The 27,500-nt window shown below is 18.4% G+C and overlaps 6 protein-coding genes across 6 annotated transcripts in view; 3 read left to right on the top strand and 3 right to left on the bottom strand.

Annotated features, from left to right (window-relative positions):
* Positions 1-841: 841 nt before the first annotated feature.
* PADL01_1436200 (conserved Plasmodium protein, unknown function) lies at positions 842-7,486 on the top strand (the record flags this gene model as incomplete). The annotated part of the gene is made up of 1 exon (XM_028684639.1): positions 842-7,486. The coding sequence occupies one exon, from the start codon at positions 842-844 to the stop codon at positions 7,484-7,486; it is 6,645 nt and encodes a 2,214-aa protein (XP_028540697.1).
* A 45-nt stretch (positions 7,487-7,531) lies between these two features.
* PADL01_1436100 (conserved Plasmodium membrane protein, unknown function) lies at positions 7,532-13,404 on the bottom strand (the record flags this gene model as incomplete). The annotated part of the gene is made up of 3 exons (XM_028684638.1): positions 7,532-7,564; positions 7,820-7,936; positions 8,035-13,404. 3 exons carry the CDS (start codon positions 13,402-13,404, stop codon positions 7,532-7,534), a joined length of 5,520 nt encoding a protein of 1,839 aa, XP_028540696.1.
* A 1,623-nt stretch (positions 13,405-15,027) lies between these two features.
* On the bottom strand, positions 15,028-16,767 carry PADL01_1436000 (glucose-6-phosphate isomerase; the record flags this gene model as incomplete). The annotated part of the gene is made up of 1 exon (XM_028684637.1): positions 15,028-16,767. One exon carries the CDS (start codon positions 16,765-16,767, stop codon positions 15,028-15,030), a length of 1,740 nt encoding a protein of 579 aa, XP_028540695.1.
* Positions 16,768-19,265: 2,498 nt separating this feature from the next.
* Positions 19,266-20,207, top strand: PADL01_1435900 (conserved Plasmodium protein, unknown function; the record flags this gene model as incomplete). The annotated part of the gene is made up of 1 exon (XM_028684635.1): positions 19,266-20,207. The coding sequence occupies one exon, from the start codon at positions 19,266-19,268 to the stop codon at positions 20,205-20,207; it is 942 nt and encodes a 313-aa protein (XP_028540694.1).
* A 355-nt stretch (positions 20,208-20,562) lies between these two features.
* PADL01_1435800 (GTPase Era, putative) lies at positions 20,563-22,089 on the bottom strand (the record flags this gene model as incomplete). Its single annotated transcript, XM_028684634.1, has 1 exon — positions 20,563-22,089. One exon carries the CDS (start codon positions 22,087-22,089, stop codon positions 20,563-20,565), a length of 1,527 nt encoding a protein of 508 aa, XP_028540693.1.
* A 3,010-nt stretch (positions 22,090-25,099) lies between these two features.
* PADL01_1435700 (ataxin-2 like protein, putative) overlaps positions 25,100-27,500 on the top strand; it is a gene marked incomplete at both ends in the record, with an annotated part of 4,215 nt that continues 1,814 nt past the window's right edge. The window contains 5 exons of the mRNA XM_028684633.1: positions 25,100-25,976; positions 26,132-26,256; positions 26,380-26,555; positions 27,097-27,203; positions 27,377-27,409. Coding sequence (XP_028540692.1) covers positions 25,100-25,976; positions 26,132-26,256; positions 26,380-26,555; positions 27,097-27,203; positions 27,377-27,409 — 1,318 coding nt within the window. The remainder of the gene's footprint in view (positions 25,977-26,131; positions 26,257-26,379; positions 26,556-27,096; positions 27,204-27,376; positions 27,410-27,500) is intronic.

Below are 27,500 nucleotides of genomic sequence, written 5' to 3'. Positions count from 1 at the left end.
AAAAAAAAAAAAAAAAAAATGGACATATTTTATATGTCCAATTATTATTTGTATGCATATATGTCTGCACATTATGTGCATTGAAAAAAAAATTAAAATAAAAATATTTCACGGTGTTTTTTTTTTTTTTTTATTCATTGAAATGGATGAATCACATAAAAAAAAAAAAAAAAATTTTTAAATTAAAAAGAATAAAAAATAATAATATCACTAATATATATATATATGTATATATTGTTATTCCACCGTTGTATAGTTATATACATACACATCTGTTTAATTTAAGAAATAAATAATATATAATTATGTTATATATATATAAATCTTTTAAAAATTAAAAGAGAAATTTAAGCTTTACATTTCCATACTTATTATTATATATATTAAAACACTTTTAATAATACGAATTTATTATAATACAAAAAAATGGTTATGAAAAGGACAAGCAGCTAAAGAAGAATTATTCTATAATTTTTTTCTTTTTTTTTTTTTTTTTTTTGTGTGCTTATATATATACTACATTTTATGTTTATTTAAAAATAAAAGTTGAAAATATTAATTAAATAAACATTTATAAATTTATGCATACGTTCGCAACATTTTAATAAAATTTTAAAAAAAGGAGAAAAATAAATATATACAGATATGAAGATATATGTGTATATATTTTAACTTTTACATAAATAGATATATTTATAAACGAAAAATAGAAAAAGAGGAATATATATATAAAAATATATATATATATATATATATATATATATATATTGTTTATATTTTTTTTTTTTTTTGTTTCATGGGGTTATGTACTTCCTCTAGTTATAATTTTTTGTAGAAAGAAATGTCCAATATAAAAAAAAGTATTTATTTTTATAAGGATTGGAGTGATGAAAATGAATCAGAATTTTACAGTGAAGAAAATAGTGGTAGTGTAAATGAAAATAGTAAAATAAGTTCAGCTAATTTAACCAATGAAGAATGTATAGAGAAAGAAAAAAGTATAGAAAACTCTGTACATCTAGAATATAATAATACATGTAAAAATTCTGGTGATTCTATATTTTATGATGTAAAAAATTCACAAGAGAATAAACATTCTTCCTTTGAAAATGAAAAGATAAAGTTATCAAAGAAATCGTTTTATTCTATATATGATGATACAGATGAAAATGAAGATAGTGATTATCACATTTTAAAGAATAATCGCAAAGAAAATATGTTATCCTTTTGTAATAAAAAAAGGATGGATATATATGAGAAAGAAGGATTCATTAATGAAACACCTTTATATAATAATGACAATATGTTGTATGAACATAATAATTTGAACAATATAAATAACCAAATTAATAATAATTTTAATAATAATAATAATATTTATAGTAATAATTTTATGCATATATATGACACAGAAGCACTCTACAGTGACAATACAGAAAAAGAAAAATACGATTCAGATGATTCTCATAAATATACGAGTTCAAATAATTTAACTAAAAAAATAAAAAGGAATATAATTATTAAAAATGTCTTAAAAAAAATTAACACACTAATCAACAGTTTTAAAATATATAAATCACAAATTAATTTTTCATATATTGGTATATTTACAATTTTAAAGAAATATTTGTATATTATAAAAAATAACAAAATGATTTTCTTAAAAAAGAAAAGATACACCAAGAAAATGCATTTATGCAAGAATAAAGATATGAAAAAAAAGTTCTGTAGAGTTAAAACATTTTATTGTTTGAAAAGAAAATTCTTATATAATGTAGACATTAAATTTTTGATAAAAGAAAAGCATTTTCTTAAATATTTATATTTATGTACCTTAAAGAAAAAAATACAAGCTCATTACAAGAAGGAGAAAAGAAAAACTGAGAAAGTCTTAAACAAATTGATAAAATATATAATAAATAATGAAATAAAAAAAAAAGCTAAAAACAAAATAAATAAAAGTATATCATATCATGATATTAGTGATATCAAAAATGGTAAATATAATATGGACAGAAAAATAAAAACTTACATTTTTAAAAATAAAAGAAGTTTACTCAATTATAAATTTTATCATTCAAATGATTATTCAGTAAAAAAATATCTAATTGATTTTTTTGGCAACATGAATAAGTCTGATGATAATAAAAATTCGGATGAAACTTATGTTGAAAATACAAATATTTGTAACAACTCTTTTGATAAGGATATTACAAATATATGTACTATGGATAAAGAAAATATATGTGCATTTTATGAGGATAAAACTGATGAAAATGGTAAAAATTGTGTAAATGATGAAAATGATGAAAATTATGAAGAGGTTAAAAATGATGTAAATTATGAAGAGGTTAAAAATGATGTAAATTATGAAGAGGTTAAAAATGATGAAAATGATGAAGAGGTTAAAAGTAATGAAAATGATGAAGAGGTTAAAAATGATGAAAATTATGAAGAGGTTAAAAGTGATGAAAATGATGAAGAGGTTAAAAATGATGAAAATTATGAAGAGGTTAAAAGTGATGAAAATTATGGAGATGTTAAAAATGATGTCAATTATGAAGATGTTAAAAATGATGAAAATGATGAAGAGGTTAAAAATGATGAAAATGATGAAGAGGTTAAAAATGATGTAAATGATGAAAATGCTACAAATGATGAAAATAAAACCTATGAAAAAATAAATAATATAGAAAAAGAAAAAACAAATGAACTTGTTCATAATGATGAAATTTATACGACTTATATAAAAGATGAAACAAAACTAATGAATTCTCAAAGTTTTGCAACATCACAAGATATGGATAATTCTATTAAAGAAAATAATAATTACAAAAATTGTTATGATATAGACAATAATACAAATTCTATGGATAATTTAAGTGTGTGTAAAGAGCATTTTAACGATATGAAAAGAGAACATGATATCCATAATGATATTAATAATGAGGACAAAAATGAGGATACGTATGAAGACAAATATTATAATAGCATAAGTTATATAGATGAGAGTGTACAAAATATTTCTTACGATAATGAAATTAAAAAGAGTTATAGTGATGAAATTATATCAAATCATGGTAATGAAATTATACCAATTTGTGGTGATCAAATTATACCAAATTGTGGTGATCAAATTATACCAAGTAATAATGATGAAAATTTAAGTAGCGATTATGATCAAAAAAGCCTTAACTATCATAGCAGTAAAAGTTATATTAGTGATACTGAAGAAAATATACATTATGAAGAAAACATAAAGGATACTAATAATTATAGCAGTGAAGGTTGCCTTAGTTATGATAAAAATAGTAGTAAATATGACAACAGTGAAAGTTATATTAATAATAATGTTGAAAAAAGTGATGATCGATGTGATGAAAAAGGAAGTATACAATATAATACAAATTCATATGATAAAAGTTACAGCTATTATAGTGATAGTGTACAAAATGATATTAATTCTTACAAAAGTAAATGTAGTGATAATAATAATAATAATAATAATATGAATTATAGCAAAGATAGCATAGGAATTATTAAAAGTATTACAAGTTCTAACTCTGAAGAAAAAAAAGAAATCACGTACAATAAAAATACCACATATAGTTATGATTATAATGATTATAATAATAATAATGTTCATTCTTCTTATTATCTCTATGATCAAGATAAAGTTGATGAAATATCACAAAAAAACAAAATCACAACAAAAACTGGAAGCTTCATAACAAATAAAAGTGTTTATCAATACGAAAAATATAAAAAAGATCAACCAAGTACAAATGTTATAATTCCATCAAAAATATATAATACTAATTTTAATGATATAGAAAACAAATTGGAAAAAGAAATAAGAAAAAGCTTTGAGCAATTTTTTAATATTCCTATACAATATAATGATTTTAAAAAACATGAAGAAATAAAACATATTAATGATAATGAATATATGAAGCAAACAAAAGAAGAAATAAAAAATTTCGATAACAAAGATGGAATTAATATAATAAACAAATCTGATTATACATTATCAATGCAAAATATAATGAATATAAATGAAGAAGGAAATATTCCCTTAAATCAAAATGTGAAGGTAGAATCTATCAGCAACTCTTTTCAATCTGATGAAAATATTACTAGTAATAATAACATTAATACAAACAAAGAAGAAATAGAAGACAAAACAAATAAATATAATAACAATATATATAAAAATATAAAAAATAATCCTAATAATGATGATCAGGATGTACATCTTAATGAAGAGGACATAATCATCGAAAAACATGATGACACAACTAATATGATAAGAAAACAAGAACAAATATATAAAATATATTCACGTTTACAAAATAGAATTTTAAATGATTTTAAAAAAGGTTGCTTAAAAAAAATGAAAAAAATATTTAATAAAAAATGTAAAAAAATTGAAAAGGATATTTCTCAAAATATACAAAATGTGGTCCAAAATTATAACTTAGATGATATTAATTGTTCAGAATTTGTAAATATATATAAGAAAAAATCAAAAAAAAAGAAAAAGAAAAAAAATGTAAAGAGCAAAAAATGGGCAGACAATGTGCAATTATTGAAAGATGAGCAAAGTGTAAAAAATATTGATGATCATGAAAATAAATTGACTGATAGATTTAACGAGACAGATAAAATAAATAACAGTGATAAAAATATTATGAATAACAACACTTGTTATGATAAAAAATGTGATATTATTGATAATTACACTTATAATGTTGTTCAATATGATGATGACACATACAAAATATATAACTCATCAAATATGTACCCTTACTATTATGTTACTAAAAATGAAGAAGATACATATAAAAATTCGTACTATTACAATGTATATAATTATGAAAATTTTAACAAACCTGATAAAGAACATGCAAAAGATAAATATGGAGAAAAGGATTTAATAAATTATGTTTATTTAAATAAAGGAAATGTTTACACAAATGTAGAAAAAGATGAGAAAAATAAAAATAAAGAGTGTGACCATGGAAATACAGAAATCAAATTAAATATTTATCAAAGAAAAGAAAGTTCTGATTCAAATTCAAAGGAAAATATAGATATGAATAATTTGGAATGTACAAGTTTTTATTTTACTAAAAATGATTTGCAGAATAAAAATAAATTATTTGATCTTTTAAAAAATATTGATAAAAAAAAAAATTTACGTGATGTTATCTTTAAAATATTTACTGTTATAAATTCAAAAGTGTTTAGTGGAGATATGATTAATGAAAAGAGAAATTTTAAAAATAACGAAATAATGAAATATATAAAAACCAAAAATGTATTTAATAAAATTACATCATATAAGAACAATAGAAATGGTGAAAACAAGCAGAAGAAGATGAAAAAGAAGTTACATGGTTTTTTTAAAAGAAATAAACTAAATTACAACAATAATAATAATAATATTAGTTATAATAATAATATTGGTAAGAATAAAAATAATATACAGAAAATAAGCAAACAAAAGAAAATCAATAAAATATTCTATCCTACAAATATATATAAAAAAATGTACCAGAAAATTAAAGAACATAATAAAAATAAGGAAGGAAACCATACAATTATAGATACATATAATATGAAATATAAATTAATAAATGAACCAAATAAAGACATATATTTCCATAAAAATGAAAATAATAATATGGGTGTAAAGAAAACTTTGCCTGTTTATATTTATCGAATGATGATGAAACAAAAAAATAAATATATACCTATTAAAAAATTTAATTATTCATATTTATTTATAGAAAAAAAAAAGAAAAATTATAATTCTTCCACAAGAAATAATAAAATTCTACCATATTATTATTTTTCTGATTTAAATAATATGAGTCAAAAAATGAAACAAATTTTATATTATAAGCCTATTGTTACTAACAAGAAAAGTATCTACAATGAGCACATACCAAACTGGGAATATAATAAAAATACATATGTAACCAATAATATGATAAATATACATAAAAATACTAACAATAATGATATGTATTATATCAACACAAATGTCGATGGGAATAGCATGTTTTTTGATGATAATAATACATGTATGTATTATCATTCAAAAGATTATATAAGTAAGGAAGATATCAATGCAAAGTGTCTTATGGATGACTGTAGTGAATATTATTGTTCGCTAGACATGGCAGAAAGAACAAATGACAATTTTGATAATCATAAGACTATGTTAAATGATAACAAGCAAAAATATATAATTGAAAAGGAAGATGCCCATAAAGTATTATTAAATGAGGGAACTAATATAGATGTTGACCTTAAAGAAAAAATAAATGAAAATAAGGAAGAAAGCAATACTGTATGTGTAGATGATAATATAAAAGATACATATATAGTTAATGAAAATAATGAGTTAGTAAAAATGTATAACCACAATAGTAACCTTCAAATAATACCATCTACAGGTAAGAAAAACATTAATGATAAGATATTTAGTTATGCCATAAGACAATATTATTACAATCTAAATAAGTGTATTCTTTGTGATAAAGAAAATAGTAAAAAATCATACCCTTCAATATATCATAATAATAATAATAATAATACTAATATGGTCGCCCAAAATACACATCAATATAAAGGAGACAGAAGAAACAATTTTAATATACAAGATAATAAAATCATAAAATTTGATGGAGATAATAATTATAAATATAATACTGTAAATAATTATTATATAAATGATGACTCCTTATCAAAAGGGATAAAAAAAACAACATTAAAAAAAAATATAATAACTAATAATAACATAACAAATAATAGAAATAATAGTAATATTAATTACTCATGTAATAGTGTGATACAAGTTAAAAATAATATAATAAATGTTGAAGCTCAAAAACAAAAACAAAATGATAACAAAGAAATATATAATTTCTCAATTACTAATGAAAATGTCATACCATCCTATTACACAAATTTAGTAAATAAATACAAAAAGGATATTGGAAAATGTATACTGAAAAATATATACAACGGAAATGAATATATTAAAAATAGTAATATAAAATATACATGTATGAATAATACATATATGAATAAAATATACTCCAAAAAAAAAAATATATATACAAATAAAACATATATGATGCAAAATAAAAATATAAATCAAGTATATCAAAATGAATATGATAAACCAAATGTAACTAAATATCAACTAAAAGTAAAAAAAATTACTTTTAATAGTAAAAATCAAAATAAACAAATAAATAATACAAACTTCAATAATTTGGATTTATATAATAATAAAAATTATGATTATTTTTATTATAACAAAAATTACGATTTAAAAAACTCAATTAAACTAAAAAATAATAATATTGAAAGCTTTCAAATATGTTCCATAAATTCTCCAATAAATGACAAAGTCACAAATACAAACTACAAGCACAATGTTGAAAATATTTGTATTTTTAAAGACTTTTAAAAAAAAAAAAAATAATAATAATAAAAGTGAATTTACTTCAATTTATTAACTTTCATATTCACTTTGTAATACATAAACCTGTAAACATAATAATGTATATTTGAAATGTTTATTGTATGATATGATTTAAATAATAATACTATGAATAAAATATGTAATTTTTTTTTTGCTTTAATCATTTATTTTTGATTTATTATATATAAATATATATATATATATATATATATATATATATATATATATATATAATATATATATATTATACATATATATTGTATTTTTTTTTTTTTTTTTTCTATATAATTAAAAAAAAAACAAAAAAAAAAAACCTACCTTGTCATTTTTATGCATCAAAAGATTTTTCTGTGGACATGGAATAACTATAGTCATATGATTATCTTCATCGCAGCGATAAATTCCTATTATAATTCTTCCCTTCTTTAAATATTTCTATAATGAAGGTTTAAAAATAAATACAAATATATTATATATATATATATATTATATTTTTGTATTTGTTATTTTTTTGCTTGATGTTCTTTTCTTACTTGAAAGAGGAAAAAGAAATTTCTACAATGATATTTTGGATGGATATTTTTTAATATCAAGTCCGTTTTGATTTTTTTTTTTTTGTCTACATAGGTACCATGAATAAAAGAGTTTATGGTTGATATATCTAATGAATTTTTTTTGATAGGAAATGTATATCCTATTAGATGATACAATAATTCATCTATAAATATACTAGCTGAAGTAAATTGTAGAAAATATAGATAGAAAAAATAATTATCTACAAAAATATGTTCTATTTTTTTGTATATATTTTCTACAAGCAAATTTCCATAATTAAAAAATTGTATTTGTTTTTTATAATTTTCTACAAATAATAAATTATGTGATTTATTTTTATTAATATTATCTATTTGTTCTTTTAAAATATTTACGTTAGTTAAAACATCATTATTTAAATATTGAATTGATAAAGCATTATTTAATTCTATTAATAAATATAATTTTTTATTTTTATTTTTTTTATTATTTTTTTTGTTATTTTTTTTGTTATATTTTTTTCTTTCCTTCATGTTTGATTCATTTATTGGTTTTTTTATTTTTTTTTCTGATATTATATTATTACTATAAAATTCATTTTGAGAATATTGTTTTTTGTTTTTTTGTTTATGGTTATTTATATTATCATTATGTGTATACAAATTGTTCATAAAATCTGGGTTATATCTATATTGAATAGATAATTTATTTTTTAAATAATCATGATATTTATATTTTTCATTATAACTTTTAATTTGATAATTAATAAAGTTTATATTTATATCTTTTCTTCTAAATATATTTTCTATATTATTATATATAATGATTAAATCACTATCATTATATTCGCACATATATTCCAGGAAGTTTATATTTTTTGTTTTTTCGTTATATGATACAATATTTTGATAAGAATCTAATTTTAAATAATTTTTAAAAATTATACATTTTTCACATACTAAGATACCAGATAATATTAAGTTAAATAGAACAAGTGGTGATTTTTGAATATAACAAATATTATATCTATAAGGAAATAAATTATTATTGTATATATATGAAGGTATTTGATCACTTAATATAATTATATTATGTTCTCGTTTTTGAAATAATATTTTTAAAAAAGTATTTAAAGATTGTGGCCAATATATTAATATTATAAAATTATAATTATTATAATGATCATCATAATTGTTATTTTCAATAATATCATTCGATAAATGTTCTTTTTTTTCTTTTAATTTTTCATTTTTATTATTCTCTTTATTATTTGTTAAAAAAATTTCTTCATTCTTATTATATATATTTTGTTCAATATGTGAGGTACGATTTTTATGGTCACTTTTGGAATGATCCTTTCCTACATTTAAATTTATCTTTTTATTTATCATTTCATTTTTATTTTTATTTATCATTTCATTTTTATTTTTATTTTTGAGACTGAAAACTTTATAAGCTTCTAAATAATTTTCCACTTTAAAAATATTTAAGACTGGATTAAAATATATATTATCTTCTTCTCTTAATTTACTTATTTCTCGATGTTTTTGTGAAAGATCCTTATTATAATATTCAATATAATTATTCCAATTATTATTAGAACAATAATTATAATTATTTTTATTATTATATTCCTCACTACTTTGATCATTATTAGTTCTGTATGTGTTATATTCTTCAACAGTCTCTTGTAAATGTGAGGTGTCTTTTTTTTCATGTTTTACAAATTTTTGTGTCCTCTTTATTTTTATTTCATCTATTTTATCCAACCAATCCAATTCTATTTTTTTTATATGGGTTATTTTGTGTAATAAATTAAAACTATCTGTTAACATAATAAAATATATATTAGGGTCAAGATATATATAATCGACTGGATTTAATTTGACTTGATTATCTTCATCAATTATTCCTATAACAAAAGCGTTATAATTCATATACATATATTGAACGATGGTAACAAAATGTATATTTAAAAAAGCAGCTGGGAATTTAATTTTATAAATATTATATTTAATTCCTTTCATATAATTTAAATAATTTGTAAATGAATTAAATATTGTACTTTCATCAAATTTGTATGATAAGAAAGTTTTACAAAATGATTTCTTAAATTTATTTTCATAATATTGGTTTCTTATACTTTTATTACTTTTTATATTTTTATTGCTATACATATTATTTTTACTTTTATTTGTTTCATCATTGTTTGTTTTATTTTCATTTACAAAAAACACCTTATTTTTAATTTTTTTTTTTTTTGTTCTTCCATAAGTCTGATTGTTATATAACCAATCATCATTTTGATTTATTTCTTTAACATTTTTATGATTTATATTATAATCTGAAAAATCATTGCTATCAATATCTTTATTATCTATATTGATTTTATAATAACTTTGCTCATTATCTCTATATGTCCTAGTCTTCTGTTTTTCAATGCTTTGAGTATTTTGATTTATATAAAAGTTGTTATTCTTTCCATTACGTATAAATCGTTTTGTATAGAAAATAAAAAACATATTTTTTAAAAAATTATAAGGTGGTTTATTATTTGTTTGATTTTGTATATTAGTTTTTATACGTTTAGATTTAGTTGGATAAAATAAACTTTTTAATTTCATATTGATTTTAAAAAAAATATTATCATAATTATTATATTTATTACTACTACTATTATGACGAATTTTATATCTTTTTAATTTATTATATTTTTTTTTTTTTTTATTGTGACGCTTTATCTGTCTATCAAAATATTTGGTTAATATATATGTATGCTTACATTTGATTTTTTGTGGAGTATTCATAAAAAATAATAATATTAATAAAAACATCCCATGGCAATCATCTACAGTTTTTGCAAATAATTTCATTTTCAAATCATTAAGACATAAAATATGTCTATTATATCTTTGAAGTAATATATTTTTATTACACATATTATTTAAAAAGATAGATATATGCTTATCATATGGTCCAAAAGTATTAATTTCATTATATCGTTTTAATGTCTCCATATCATTATTAATATTATAATGTGTATTAATAATATTATTACATATAAATATACCACTACTATAAGTTATTATTTTTTTTATTTTTAAAGGCATAGGTTTATTTAAATCATATAAGCAAACACTTATTTGACACATATTTTTCTTATTTAATAAACGAATAATATTCCAATAAAATTTTATAGGTAGACTAGTTAAAATAATAATTTCATCTAAGTTATTATATGTTGATTGTAATTCATTTATTATAACATATAATTGTATTGGTTTTATATGTCCTATAATTACAAAATAACATGATCCTATATTTGGAATTTTACCATATATTTTTTTCTCTTCAACTATATAATTTTTTAATGATCTTATTTTATAATGTATATATGTAAATGTCATAAATATATATAATATATGAGCAAATCTACCTTTAAATGAAAAAGGGAAACATGTACCTTTTCCTAATGCTGCTGTAGTAACAGTTTGCATGCCTGAAAAAACATAATCATATAATTCATACTGTCCTCTACAAGGTTGTTCAATTAAATAATTTAAACATGCATAAGTATATATCATTACAAATATTTGTACTGATAATTTAATCAAGGGAATATTTAATTTATTGTAATTATTATTCTTGCCAAATAAATCTTCAATACGTAAGAAATTTAAAAATCTTAAAGGGCATGATAAATATAACCAATGTATTTTTTTATATTTTATATTATTAAAATAAGATACTAAAATATAAAAAAATGGAGTATTTAATAAATTCAATAGAAACCAAAAACTTAATATATAATTAGATGAAAAAAATAAAAATAATTTTATACACATATCATATAAAATAAAATATTGTAAATAACCTTCTATAGTATTATATATTTTAGGTATTTTACTTGTATTCCAATTAAACATACCTCTATCTAAATCATCATTATTACGATATATATATTTATGTACCTTTAACCATAATATATTTAATAATAATGTTATTATTATATCAGCTATAATAAAAGCACTATTTTTACAAAATTCCATAAAATTTATTTTTATATTTATTATACATTTTAAATATAAATTATGCCATTTACTAAATTTAGTATTCTTATTTATTCGTTTATTTCTATCATAAAAACTATCTAAAGTATAACTATTTATATTCGAATGATATCCAGACCAAAAATAACTATTATTTCGTTTATTTTTATTTTTACATAATATCTTATTTAATAATAAATAAACATATTTCTGTTTCTTATTTATATATTCTATATCCTCATCACTACTTATATCATTTTCATCATCTAAATATATTTTGTCATGTAAAAATGAACCAATCATTTTTTTCGTATCTTTCTTTCTATTATATAATAAGGAATTATCATGTTGTTCCATCATTTCATTATATATACATAAACCTTTATTATGTATTTGATAAATATTTTGAACTTTTCCTGTTTTTCCATTATAAGCATAAGATTTATATGATACATTTTTTTTTGTTTTCTTATTATTCCCATCTTCAACAAAATATTTATTTTTATTAACATAAATATTTTCTTCGTCATCCCTTTTTTTAATATTCACACTATTATTATTATTATTCAATTCTATATATCTAATAATTTTATCTTTTATTTTTATTTTTTTCCCTTGATCATTAAAACATATTTTTTCAAACTCTTCAGAATTATCTATGATATACTTTTTATGGTCTTTTTTTTCTTTTTTATTCATTCCATATATATTATTATCAATATAACTATCAGCATTTTTATAAATATTTTCCTTCTTGTCCATTTTATAATTTATATTATCATGAACTCTATTATTTATATGGTTATTAAAATCTTCTTCATCCATACCTTCCTTTGAATTTATATAACTATTTGTATTGGTTTGATCACTATTTTTCCTGTCCCTTTTTTGCATATATTTAATATGCTTCAAGTAATACATATAAGCATCGTTAAATTCATTTTTTTTCTCATAATATTCTTTTTCAATAACTCCAGGATTGATATAAAAAAAATTGGTGTCTATTAAATTATGAATTTCTAGGTCTTTATTACTTATCCTTTTTTTCTTTTTTTTCTGACAAAATATATCCTTTTTAAAGGCATAGGAGAAAACCTTCTTTTTCCTAGTTTTGTAAAATGAAATATAATTTATAGAATTTGCAATATCAGGAATTATAGCAAGGATATAGGAAACGCAATAAATAAAAAGAAGTAAAAGGAAACTTAAATATCTTATGGAGCTTTCATATACGGTCATAAAATCAAGGAAAAAGTAAACAATTCCAGAAAATATTATAAGAAAAAAGACCCTCTCAAAGACTATGCGTGTTCTTATCATATTTTAATATAATCTAAAGGGGAAAATAAATAAATAAAAATATATATATATATATATATATATATATTATATTATATATATTTTTCTTTTATCGCGTGAATACATTCATATTTATATATACAAAAAAAAAATATATAACTCTTCTTTCTTTTACCATTTATGGCTATTCTCCAAAAAATTCAATTGAAACAATTTTTACATCATAGAAAATGTCAACATATAAAGATAAATAAAATAAAATAAAATAAAAGTATTCTTCTTTTCCTTTTATCTTTTATTTCTTTTTATATGCAATATCAAAAAATTAAACGTATGCATTTAATATGAATTTTAATTTTCATTTTTAAGTCAAAATGAGATACAGCATATTTTAGAACATATTACAATGAAACACGTAAAAAAAAAAAAAGAAAGAAGAAAACCAAAAAGAAATAAAAAAAAAAAAAAAAAAAAAAAAAAATTAATCACAGAATAATAAAATATATATATAATTTACCACATATTTAAATTATAATAATGAATATTATTTTTATGTAATTTAAATATATATATATTATATATGTATTTTAATTCTCATTAAAAAAAAAAAAAAAAAAAAAGAAAGAAAGAAAGAAAAATCTTAACCATTAATAATTCTAAATATATTTATATAAATATTTTATATTTATATATAATTTTATGTGAAAATATGAATATTGTATGATATAAAAAAAATATTTTTTATATAATATTCTGATATATATAGGTATTTTTTTTTTTACCATACTTTATTTCATTATATTTTATTTTTTACATAACAATATATTATATAAAAATAACAAATATGTACAATATATATTATATATAGGTATGTTCGAATGGTAATATTTTCCATTTCTCTATTTTCATATTCTTTTAAGTATATATTATTTGTATATTTTAAATTATTAATTCTATATATATATATATTATATATATATGTTATATATATGTACCAGTTGACTCTACTTTTCATGTTATATCCAATTTTTACTTTATTTTGCAAGTTTTTAATTATTAATAATTTAATTATTGTTGATGAAAATGTTAAAAAAAAAGAAAAAGAATAATCATATATGTACATTAAAATATATAGAAGTCATATATGTATTATTATATATGATATAATTCTTTTTTGAATATAATAAAATTGGAACTGGTTGATAAATCAAATATTAAATAAAAAAAAAAAAAAAAAGAATTTCTTTTTTTTTTTTTAAGTATAAAAATATATAAAAGGAAATGTATACACATATATATATATATATATATATATATATAATATATATAATATATATGTATATATTGTATACATATTTTTCTTTTCTCGAGATATATTTTTTCCTCATATTATATATAAAATAAAAAAAAATGTATATCTTTTTTAAATATAAGAAATAGCATTATATAGTCGATATATGGTAAAAATAAAGAAAAAGAATGCACCTGTTTCAACTTTCACACATAAAAATGTGAATGAATAATTAAATAAATACATACATATATATATATATATATATATATATATATATATATATATATATATATATATATTTATATTTAATTATTTATTTATTTCTTTAAATTGGTGTTGGTTTTTTTTTTTTATTTGGACAAGTAATAATTTAATAATATTTTTGTAGATTCATTAAAATTATAAGTATTATCTGATTTCTTTTGATTTCTTGTATCATTAAAATAATTTCTTACTTCTTTTGCTAGAATCTTACCTAATTCTACACCCCATTGATCAAAGCTGTTAATATTTAAGAGAAATCCTTCAGCGACTATCCTACTTTCATATAATGATAATAATAGACCACATGTATAGAAATTTAATTCATCAAATAATAATAAGGTTGAAGGTCTATTACCAGTAAACACTTTATGAGTTAATAATTCTGGAGACATTTTATTTTTTTCATTTTCTTGTTCTACTTGTTCGTATGTTTTACCAATAGCTAATGCATCAGCTTGTGCAAAAAAGTTAGTCATTAATTCATCATGATTACTTACAACTTCTTTGTCGAATTTAATTGGGAAATGAGAATATTTAAATCCAATTAATTCAACAGGTATAATTTGTCCTTGATGTATTAATTGATAAAAGCTATGTTGACCATTTGTACCAGGTTCACCAAAATATACTTGACAAGTGTTATAATTAATTGGTTTATTATTTCTATCTACTGATTTTCCATTACTTTCCATAGATAATTGTTGAATATGTGCTGAAAATTTTAATAAATTTTGAAAATAAGGTAATATAGCAACATTTTTATAATCAAAAAATTGACTATTATAAAAACTAGTTAATGCTAATAAGATAGGTATATTTTCTTTTAAATTTGTATGTAAAAAATGTTCATCCATATCATGACAACCATTTAAAAAATTCCTCATATTTTTATAACCAAATGCTATAGATAAAGGTAATATACCAACAGAACTAGTAACAGAAAATCTACCTCCTACCCAATCCCAAAATTCAAATACATTTTCTCTTGATATTCCAAATTCATCTGTTAATTTCAAATTAGTACTTACAGCTACCATATGTTTACTTAAACTTTCATCATCTTTTATTTTTAAACTTAACCATTTCTTTATTGATCTGGCATTTAACATAGTCTCAGCAGTTGTAAATGTTTTCGATATTATAATAACTAAAGTATCATATTGATCTAAATTCTGTATTGCTCTATTCACATCATTTGGATCTACATTAGCTAAAAACCTTACATTAAATACATTATCTTGATAATAATCATTATTAAAATTATTTTCTTTATCCTTCTCATTCTTATTTAATTCCATGTTATAATAATAATATTTCATAGCTTCATATACAAATTCAGTACCTAAATAAGAACCTCCAATTCCAATACAAATTAAATTTTTAAATTTTGTATTTTTACAAGTTTTAATTACTCCATTTCTAATATCATCTGAATATTTCTCTATTTTTTTTAATACTCCATGTACGTCTTCCAACACATTCTTATTATCAATTATTATTTTATGTGTATTTATTTTCTCTATTGGTATTCTTAATGCTGTATGTAAAACACTACGATTCTCAGTCATATTAATTTTCTCCCCACTAAATGTTTTCTCAACTTTCTTCTTCAAATCTACCTCTTCAGCATATTCAATTAATTTGTTTAAAGTCTTTTCGCTATACCTCTGACGAGATAAATCCATGTAAAAATTCTTAAACTTCTTTATTAACAATTCGGATCTATTCTTATCATTCAAATAGTCCTTTAGATCCTTTGTTTTTTCTTCAGCGCTTAATTCGACAAGTTCCTTATAGCTTTTCAAATTAGTAATCTCCATATTCATAGAAAAAAATTAAAAAAATAAAATAATAAAAAAAAAAAAAAATATATATATATATATATATATTTAAATATATATATATATTTTTTATAATTTTTCTTTTAAAGAATTAAAAATATTATGATAACTACTATATATAATAATTATCCCTATTTTACTGTCAGCTACACATAACACGGTGAAATTCATAAACATACATATAGAGAGAAATATATATTTATATTATAAATTATTAATATTTTTATTTATTTTCTATTCTAATTAAAACACATAACATTTCTATTATATATCTTATTTCATTTCACAAATTATCTGTTTTTTTTTTTTTTTTTTTTAAATTTAAATATCATTAAATCTATATATATTACTATAAATATAATGTTATTAATTATTACTTAATTAACAAATTTTTAAAATACATATAATTTTTCAACATGATAAAAATAAAATTAAATAGATAATATATATATATAATAACACGTATGTTTCTATTTTTTTTTTTTTTTTATTTATTTATTTCTTTTTATGTATAAACTTTTCTTAATTATCTCTTTTTAATAAAGATTAAATTAGTACATTTTATTTATATAAAAATTATAATATAAAATATTGCATTTTTTATTTTATTATTATATGTTTATTTCCTTAAAAAAGTGTGTTTTTTCTTTTTTCATTTTTTTTTTTTTTTTTTAAATCCTTATAATATTATTTAATATAATATATTAAGTAATATATATAGAAAATAAAAATTTAATTAAGATAAGAGATAAAGATTAATATATTATATGGAGAAATAAATTCTTAATAATAATTATTAAGGTTTATAAATATTTAATATATATGTATATATAATAATAACAAATATAATAATGTATAAATGTATATATTTTTGAAAATTAATAAAAAAAATTAGCTAAGATGGATATAATAAATAAATAAAAAAAGTAAAAAACAATAAAAGTTTCTCTCTCCCTATACATATACATATAGATATACATATATACTTATACATATATAATATATGTATTTATTATATAATGTATAATAATATATATTATTATTATATATATGTGTTAAAAATAAATAATATATATATATATATATATATATATATAATATTTATTAAAAATCTTGATAAATATTTTTATATAAAATAATTAAATATTTTTTTATTAAAAGTGGATTTATTTATTTTTTTTTTTATTATTTTATTTTTGTTAATTATGTTATGTATTTTATTTTTATGATATTTTCCTCAGTGGCTACATTTTTTATGTTTTTGTGTTTTTATTTTTTTATTTTTACATTTTTATATTTTTTTCTTTTATTATATATTTCCACAGTTATCCCTCTATATAATTCTCTACACTTCAATATTTATTTTGAAGAATATTAAATATATTATTTAAATTAAAATAAATGTATCGAAATAAAATAAAATAAATATACATATTTAATTATATGTTTATTAAAATTTTCTAGGCTAAAAATATTATATATTTATATATTTTTTTTTATTTACATAATATGAGTTTTAGGATTAGGGTTTAAATTATTGTGTTTTCCATAATGATAATTTTTTGTATTAAAAAAAGAAATATAACGTATTCTTATTAAGAAAAAAAAAAAAGAGCTGTTTTTTTTATAAAAAAAAAAGTTATATATATATATATATATTAAGAAAATATACAGAAATTTTAAAAATATTATAAAAACCTATCACATATAAATTGTATGTTTCAATATGTAAAATAAAATATTTTCTATATTCTCCTTTAAAACATTATTATAAAAAATAAAAAAAATGTCTTCCTAATATATTCACCTTGTAAATAATAAAAAATTATATATATATATTTAATGAAAATTTTCCTCATTTCTTCAGAAAAATATGTATTTTGTATATATCAATTTGTGATAATTTTACAATGAAAATAAAAGGGATAAAAATAAATATAACATATATATATACATATATATAATTTTTTTTTTTTTCGTCCTTTTTTAAATATTAGAACATCCAATTTGTTTTTAATAATATTATATATATATAAATATATGTAATATTATAAAATTATGGGTCTTATACCTGAATAATGTACATCTTAAAAATAAAGTGCTGATTTATAAATGTAATTATTTTAAAAAATTATATATATATATATATATATATATATATATATATATATGTACTTTTTTTTTTTTTTTTTTTTTTTTTGGGTGTGTTAAATTTTAATATTATAATTTCGTAAAATATTTGAAAAAAAAAATTTATATATTTGATAATATTGCAAAAGGTTAAAGAGGGGTTAATCTATATATTTATTTATTTATTTATTTATTTATTTATTTGTTAACTTTATTGGTTATATAATATTTTGTTTCCTTTTTGAATTATAATGGAAAAATTAAAGTGTGCTTCATTTGTTTTTTATTTCCCTTCATAAGAATATAAAAAGGTATATGTAAAATATATTATAATAATAATATAATAAAAAAGAATGTATAAATATTTGCGACTTACAAATTATAAGCATAGAAACTTCAAATGTGTTAAACGCTTTAAATGTATAATTGATAATACTTTAAATGATAATAAACTAAGATGGAAAACTACAAAGGAATCGTACTGTGAATATATTTTAAATGAAGAAGAAGAAAAAGAAATAAGAAAGAATCATGAGTATATAATATCAAATAAAAATATTAATATAGATAATACATTAATTTATGAATGTATTAAAAAATATAATGGAAATAATATTTCTGATTATTATAAAATATTAAATACAAATTTAAATAATCTTTATTGTAATAATAGTATAGTAGCTTATTACTATTTGAATTTTATTAATAAGTTTATGAAAAATATTAAACAAATATCTATAGTAAATTATATTACAAATATAATTAATTCCAAATTTAAAATAAATATCCAAATTTTTATATCCCCAATATATGAACGAATAAACAACCAAGAGCTCCTTTCGAATTTTCATTTAAATAAAAATGATGTACGTGAAATTATGTATTTTCTATGTATGCATGTATGGATATATTGTGTTAAATTAAATATGATAAATAACAATCATTTGAAAGTATTATTATGGGAAAAAATATGGGACTATTACAGAGCTTTAATTATACAATCCAAAATACCCGAATTTTCTTTTAATACATATCTAGTTAATATGCAAGAATATTCTCTAGGATTTTGTGTTGGATTAGATGATTGTATAACTAAAGAATTATATGGAGGACATATTTCCAATCTCCTTTTTAATCATGTTTATAATGAAAATGAAAATTATAAAAGTTCCAAGGAATTATCAAATTTAACTATTTATTGTATACGAATGTATAACTTTATATGTCATTTACCAGAAGATAATTTTGTTCAAGCCAAATTTATATGGCCAGACATTAAATATGATATTGTATGAGGCTTTTTTTGGGGGGGATATATATAGACATTAATTTTTTCATTTGTACATTTGTATATTTGTATGTTTTTACATTTGTATTTTTTTTTTTTTTTTTTTTTTTTTTCTTTTTTGTAAATATGGCTATCTTATTTTTAGTTAACCAATATATATATATATATATATATTATTTTATATAATTGTCTATTACTTGTTTTATTATAATAAATTTTTACTTAAAAAAAATACGTATATGTATAATAAGAACATATATAATTATATATACATATGTATTATAAAAAATATATAACAAAAAAAAAAGAGTAACAAATGCACATATACATATATATATGTATGTTCATTTGAAAAAAATACTCTATGTACTTATAGACTTTACGTGAATGTGTACATATACATTTTTGTTCCACAATTTGGTTAATTTGTATGATACATTTTTTCTCATATTTATAATTAATTTATTATGAACTCCACATATCATTTTAGCTACCTTTTCACTTTTAACAATAATTTGATATTCAATAATTAATGAATTATCCAAATTTACACACCATGATAACATATGATGTTTAATTTTATATGGGACATCTTTATTAAACCAACAATATATATATGTATTGATTAATTGTTCAACAATTTGTACTTTACTTAATGTTGTAATAGCATCTTTTGGATATACCCAATATTGATTTTTTGTTTTATACTTTATAATATAATTTAATAATTCTTCAATTCCTTTATTATATTTAGCAGATATAAAAAAGATATTATCAAATATTCCATTATTCATATATTCTTTTGCTCTAGCATTTGCCCATTTATTATGAGTACATAAATCGACTTTATTTAAAACTAAAATTACTGGTGGTAAAAAATCATTTTTTTTATTTAATTTTTCTTGTTCATTATTATGATCAACACTTATATTATTTTTAATATTATCATTATATGAATTTTTTATTACTTTTCGACTTTTAAATAAATTATCCTTTATACTTTTATCATAATATTGTAAATCCTTTTCCATTTCTTTACTAAAATATTTTATAAACTTTTCTTCTTTATTCATTTCATCACATTTCATTTCAGAAATATTATTTTCATCTGAAGCTTTATCATCTGTATTGTTCATATGACATATATTTTGTGTGTTATAATCTACTGGATCATTAAATGATTCATTATTCATAATATTCTGTTTATTATCATTTATATTATTATTTTGAAATGATTCGTCATCACTTTCACTATCATATGGTTCTATATTTTTTGGGGCCAACAATCTTACAATATTTAAGATATCATGTGTTGGTCTTTTAACCGCGTCCGCTATGAACAAAACCAAATCTGCTTCTTCATATCCTTTCCATGCATATGTGACTAATTCTTTACAAAATTTTTTTTTTTTATGAGAAGGAATAATACCAGGAGAGTCAATGAATATCAATTGAACATTATCCTTAGTATATATACCTTTTATATCATATTTTGTGGTATTAATTTTTGGTGAAACAGCTGAAATGGTTTTACTCAATATAGAATTTAATAAGGAACTTTTGCCTGCATTCGGAGCACCTATTAGAGCTATTTTAAGAAACTGGGCATTTTCTGGTTGTTCAGGTATTTCCCATGTATTCATATAAGCACTTTTTGGTATTATTCCTCTAGTAATATTAGGTGCGTAATATTTACTCTCTCCTCTTTTTTTTTTATTATCTTCTTTTATTTTCTCTTCATTTATATCTGTTTCCTTTATTTTCAATTCATGAGAATGTGGTCTTGCTTTTATATATCTTTGTAAAATAGAAAAGTATCTAACACAAAAATAATTATTCTTTTTATATTGGGCATATAAATGTTCTCTGAAATATAATCCTTTGAGCATTATAAATTTGGCTACTAATGAATATCTAAAATGAACATAAACAAATAAATAAGTATGTACATATATATATATATATATATATATATATATATATATATATATATTATGATATATATCAAAACGTACAAAAATAGAAAATAGAGTATACTTCTATATATATATATGTACTAATATGTGTTACATAATTATATATATAATAATTTCTTCTCTCTTCTTTTTTATTTCCATATTTAGGAACTATTCTACAAATAATTTTAATTTGTTAAATATTATTCTTTTTTTTATATACCAATATATATGTAACTATCTCATTAGTATGTTTTATAAGGTGAACATTTTAAATGAATAGCTATTATAATGACCATCCACAAAAAGAAAAAATAAAATAAATAATATATATATATATATGTACACTTCTTTTTATATCATTGTTTCACCAAATTTTTACTTTTTTTTTTATACTTTATTTAATATGTTATATGTTATATATATATATATATATATATATATATATATATGTACACATATTTTGTAGTTAAAAAAAAAAATAAAATAAAATAAAATAAAATCGTATAATTATAAAAAAGAAATTATTATGAAATAACTAAAAGGATTTTAATTAAGAAGAAATATATTTATCATTATAGAAATGTTTAAAATATAATTAGAGTTGAAAATACATATTATAATTAAAAATTATCATATATATATAATAATTTTTGAAACAGAAGTTATATATGATATATATAATAATTTATTTCCATATGTAAAAATATATATATTACATATAGATCTGTTTCACAGATAAATCTTTTTTGTTATATATATATATATGGAATATGATTAGTATATATTTTTCTATAATTTTTTTTTTTTTTTTTTTTTTTTTTTTTTTGAATACATATTATTCTCTACAGGGAAATATAATAATTTTATTTATATTCCAAAATGAAAGACCAATATCAAAAAAAATAACCTAGATTTGCTTTAATTTTATTTTTATATTTATTCAAAGATTTTAATTCATAATAATAATATAATATGAATATATAAGCCTAAGAAAAAAATATATTAGAACATAAAATAATATATCATAACAATTCTCACTAGACATATATATCAATATATTTAAAATAATAAAATTAATATATATGAAATACTTAATAATAATATTTCTATTTCTTATTGTTATTTATGAGTACGCGTATAAATTTCATAAGATCTTTTATTTTAATACAAGAAAAAAGGATTAAAAAAATAAAAAGAAAAATAAAAAAAAAAAAATTACATTGAAACGTCCAATTCTGGAAATTTCAGTATAAAATATTGAGAACTATTAAAAATATAAAAGAAATTATATTAATTATAAAAAAATTGTTTTTTTTTTTTTTTTTTTTTTTTTTTTTTTTTTTATATAATTGCAACTAAGGAATAAAATAAAGTAAAAAAGTAGTACACACTTCAAGATATTTTTGATTAATTATTTCAATAATACATATGCGTAAATTTTTGTTTTCTTAATATAATAGGAACGTCGTTACATAATGTACATGTTTAATTTATATATATATTTTTTTTCTCATATATATGTATATATATATATGACTTTGTAAGATACGATAATCAATTGAAAAATAAAATGCAAAATAATCTTTTTAAATATGTTGCCTTTCTTTTATTTTATTTTACTTTGTTTTATGAATTGAAGAAAATATCCTATATATTCGTACACATAAAGAAAATGTATTAAAATTCAGTATACCTATTATAAAAGTTCAATATAAAAAAAAAAAAAAAAAAAAAAAATACGTATATTATAAATAAATATATATATATATATATATATATATATAACTTTTTTTTTATGTACATATAAAATATTTGAAGAAATATCTTTTTCAAATTAACATATAAAATACGAATAAAAAGAACCATTTCATCATTTTTTTATTTTATTTTATTTTTCATTTAATTATTTATATTATAACTTCACAATATTGAAAAAAAAAAAAAAAAAAAAAAAAATTTTTTTATTATCTTGTGTAACTTATAATTTTTTACATTTTTTTTAGGCTTATTATGTATATAAAAATAATTTTTTTTTTTATTTATTATATATTAATATATCTACATTTTCTTTTTTTTTTTTTTTTTTAAAATGTTTGTATATTTTTTAAAATTGCATTATATTAAAAGTCTTTGTTGATCTATATTATATAATCGAAAAAATAAACTAAACTAAAATAAAATAAAAATAAAAATAACATGTATAAAATTAAATAAAATGTAACAGTAAATTATACATATATATATATATATTTATGTATTTGTATATATGTATATATTTTTTTATGTATGTAAATTGTACAATTATTTTCTTATGCATTAGTAAACTAAATTAATATATATAATACATATAATATTTTGAACGAACATATATATAAATACCATCATTTACATATAAGCATTCTTTTTATAACTTTGTTAAAATTCTCTAGGGAATATTTGTAAATATATATAATGAATGCATTTATATTATATTTTTTACAAATAAATTAACATATATATATATTATACATACACATATATATATTATATATATAGTATATGATTTCTAACACATAATTTTATGTAGATTTAATTGGAACAGAGAGAAAAAAAAAAAAAGAATAAAATAAAATAATAATTCTTGAACATATACTTAATTGTATATACATATATATATATATATATATATATATATTATATGTTTATTTATACCTACAGATAGTTCATTATTTCATTTTTATATTTGATTTTACCGTTTCGTATTTGTATATATTCTCATAAACGTTTAAACACAAATTTTATATTTCACGGTATACACATATATACGTGCATATATATATATATATATTATTTCTGTGCCTATATTTTTAAGATATAAGTATATAAATTTTTTAATTTTTTTATAATATATGACACATATATGCATTATATGTTTATTCGCTAAATTTTATGTATTGTTTAAATGAATAAAATGAAGAAAACGGAAAATACAAATTCATCAGGCGCACATAAAAATATTAACGAAGAGCGGCTATCTTATGTTATGACATGTTTACTAGGAAATGAAGTGAATGTTTATATGAAGGATGGTAAAGAGATTAAAGGTTTATTTCATGCATATAATATAGGAGGAAAAAATGATAAGAAAGAGATAGATATATCATTAAATCATACTCGTATAATACCCAAAAATGAGAATTCAAATGGTCCAATAAATAAATCAATGATTATTACAGATAATTTATATACTACAATTATAGGTGAAAATATTAATATGAATCTAAAAGACCCTGATAATTCTATTTATTCAAAGGATATATTTAAAATAGATGCAGACATATCTGAACATAAAAAAGGAAAATTAAATGGACATACAAATAATCGTGAATTAAAAAGATGGGTAGGTGATAATGATATTGGTGATGAAACAAAATTAAAATTGGATGATAAATTAAATGAGCCTTGGGATCAGTTTGAACATAACAGAAAATTATATGGAGTTACAAGTACATATAAAGAAGAAATATATACAACCAATTTAGATATAAATAAAATTCCACATCATGTAAAAATACAAGCAGATAAAATAGCTAAAGAATTAGAAAAAAGAGGTATGCATTTAGACCCAGAAGATCAAGAAAAGAATAATAATGACATAGATGAAGAAGATTTATTTGGAGCCGTTAGACAGAATAAAGATAAATTTTTTAAAAATAATAAATTTAAAAAAGAAGATAATAAATATAAAAATTATCAGGGCAAATATCACCATGTTAATGTTAAAGATTTAAAGGAAAAATTGCAACTCGTCAAAAGGGAAAACGAAAAAAAATATCCAAGTAATAATTATAGTAAGAAATAATTTTTTTACGGAACAAAAATATTTAGTTTGTATAATATTCTATATGTTCAAAAATTATATTCATAAATATATAAATATATATATATATATATATATATATATATATATGTATATATGTATATATTTTTGCAGGTACGACAAATAAACAAAAGCAAATAAATTTTACAGTATCTTCATCCATTGAAGAAAATATTTGCGCGAATAAAAAAAATAAGATCCCTTCAAAAAAATCAGTGAACAAAAATTCGGAATTTATCGTAATAAAAATTTAAAAGATAAAAATATTTTATAACTATTATAATAAAGAAATAATGTTCTATAATTTTTTTTTATATTTTATTTTGAATTATTTTTTAATTTTTTTTTTTTTTTTCGTATAGGGTATTAACGCGTTAAATTTGGAACCGGCCCTGCCAAAACTTGATGAAAAAACACGAACGGAATGGATAATGTTTAAAAATCAGACAAAAAATAAAGCATTACATAAAAAAGACAAAACAACAGAAAAACAAGAATTTATCACGGCATCGAAAGAATTCAATGAGAAATTAACGTAGTAATAATAAAAAAAAAAATAATAAAATAAAATAAAAAATAAATGAATTATAAATATATAAATAAATAAAATATTAAAATAAAACGAAATAAAATATATTGATATTGATCATATTACCATTGCATTTATTTGACATGTTCACTCTCCAAATACGCATATTAATAAACACACACATAAAAATCATATAATCATATAAGCACATAAACATACAAGCATATATATAATCTGACATACATACAAAAAAATAAATATAAAAAAAACAAACATACAAAAACACATACTTGCAAACACAAACATATACATATATATATATATATATATATGAAATATTTGTTTATACGCATATATAATATTGTAGTATTTATATGAATATATATATGGAGTTATATATATATATATATATATATATATAATCAATATGACAAAAAAAAAAAAAAAAATACACCAAAATAACAAATAAGAGTAGATGTAAATAATCTCTTCATATATGCATATAAATATATTATGTATACACAACTATATTATTGTATCCCTTTCGTAGTAAAATGAATTTAAATAAAAAAGATGCGAATATAAGAACAATTAAAGACCATTCAGGAATGAATCAGCCAGCTGTTGATAGTCAAAAAAGTATATCCCATATAGCAGGTTATATAAATATTATAACAATAATGAATATATATTATATATTGAATAAATAAATAAATAAATATATATATATTATGTAAACATTTTTTTGTATATTTAATACATCACATGTTTTTTTATTGAATATCTTTTGTTGTTTCATTTCTATTATTCGTATTTTTTTATTTATGCAGAGAAGACAAAACATAACAACGCAAATGATCCAGGTAAAAGAAGAACTGCATTTGAACGTTATCTATGTATATTTGAAATAATATATATATATATATATATATATATATATATATGTATATATTT

Source organism: Plasmodium sp. gorilla clade G2 (assembly GCF_900097015.1).
Source record: "Plasmodium sp. gorilla clade G2 genome assembly, chromosome: 14".
Classification (NCBI taxonomy): Eukaryota; Apicomplexa; class Aconoidasida; order Haemosporida; family Plasmodiidae; genus Plasmodium; species Plasmodium adleri (nom. inval.).
Note: the sequence above shows the minus strand (reverse complement) of the source record. Positions and strands in the feature narration are given on the sequence as shown.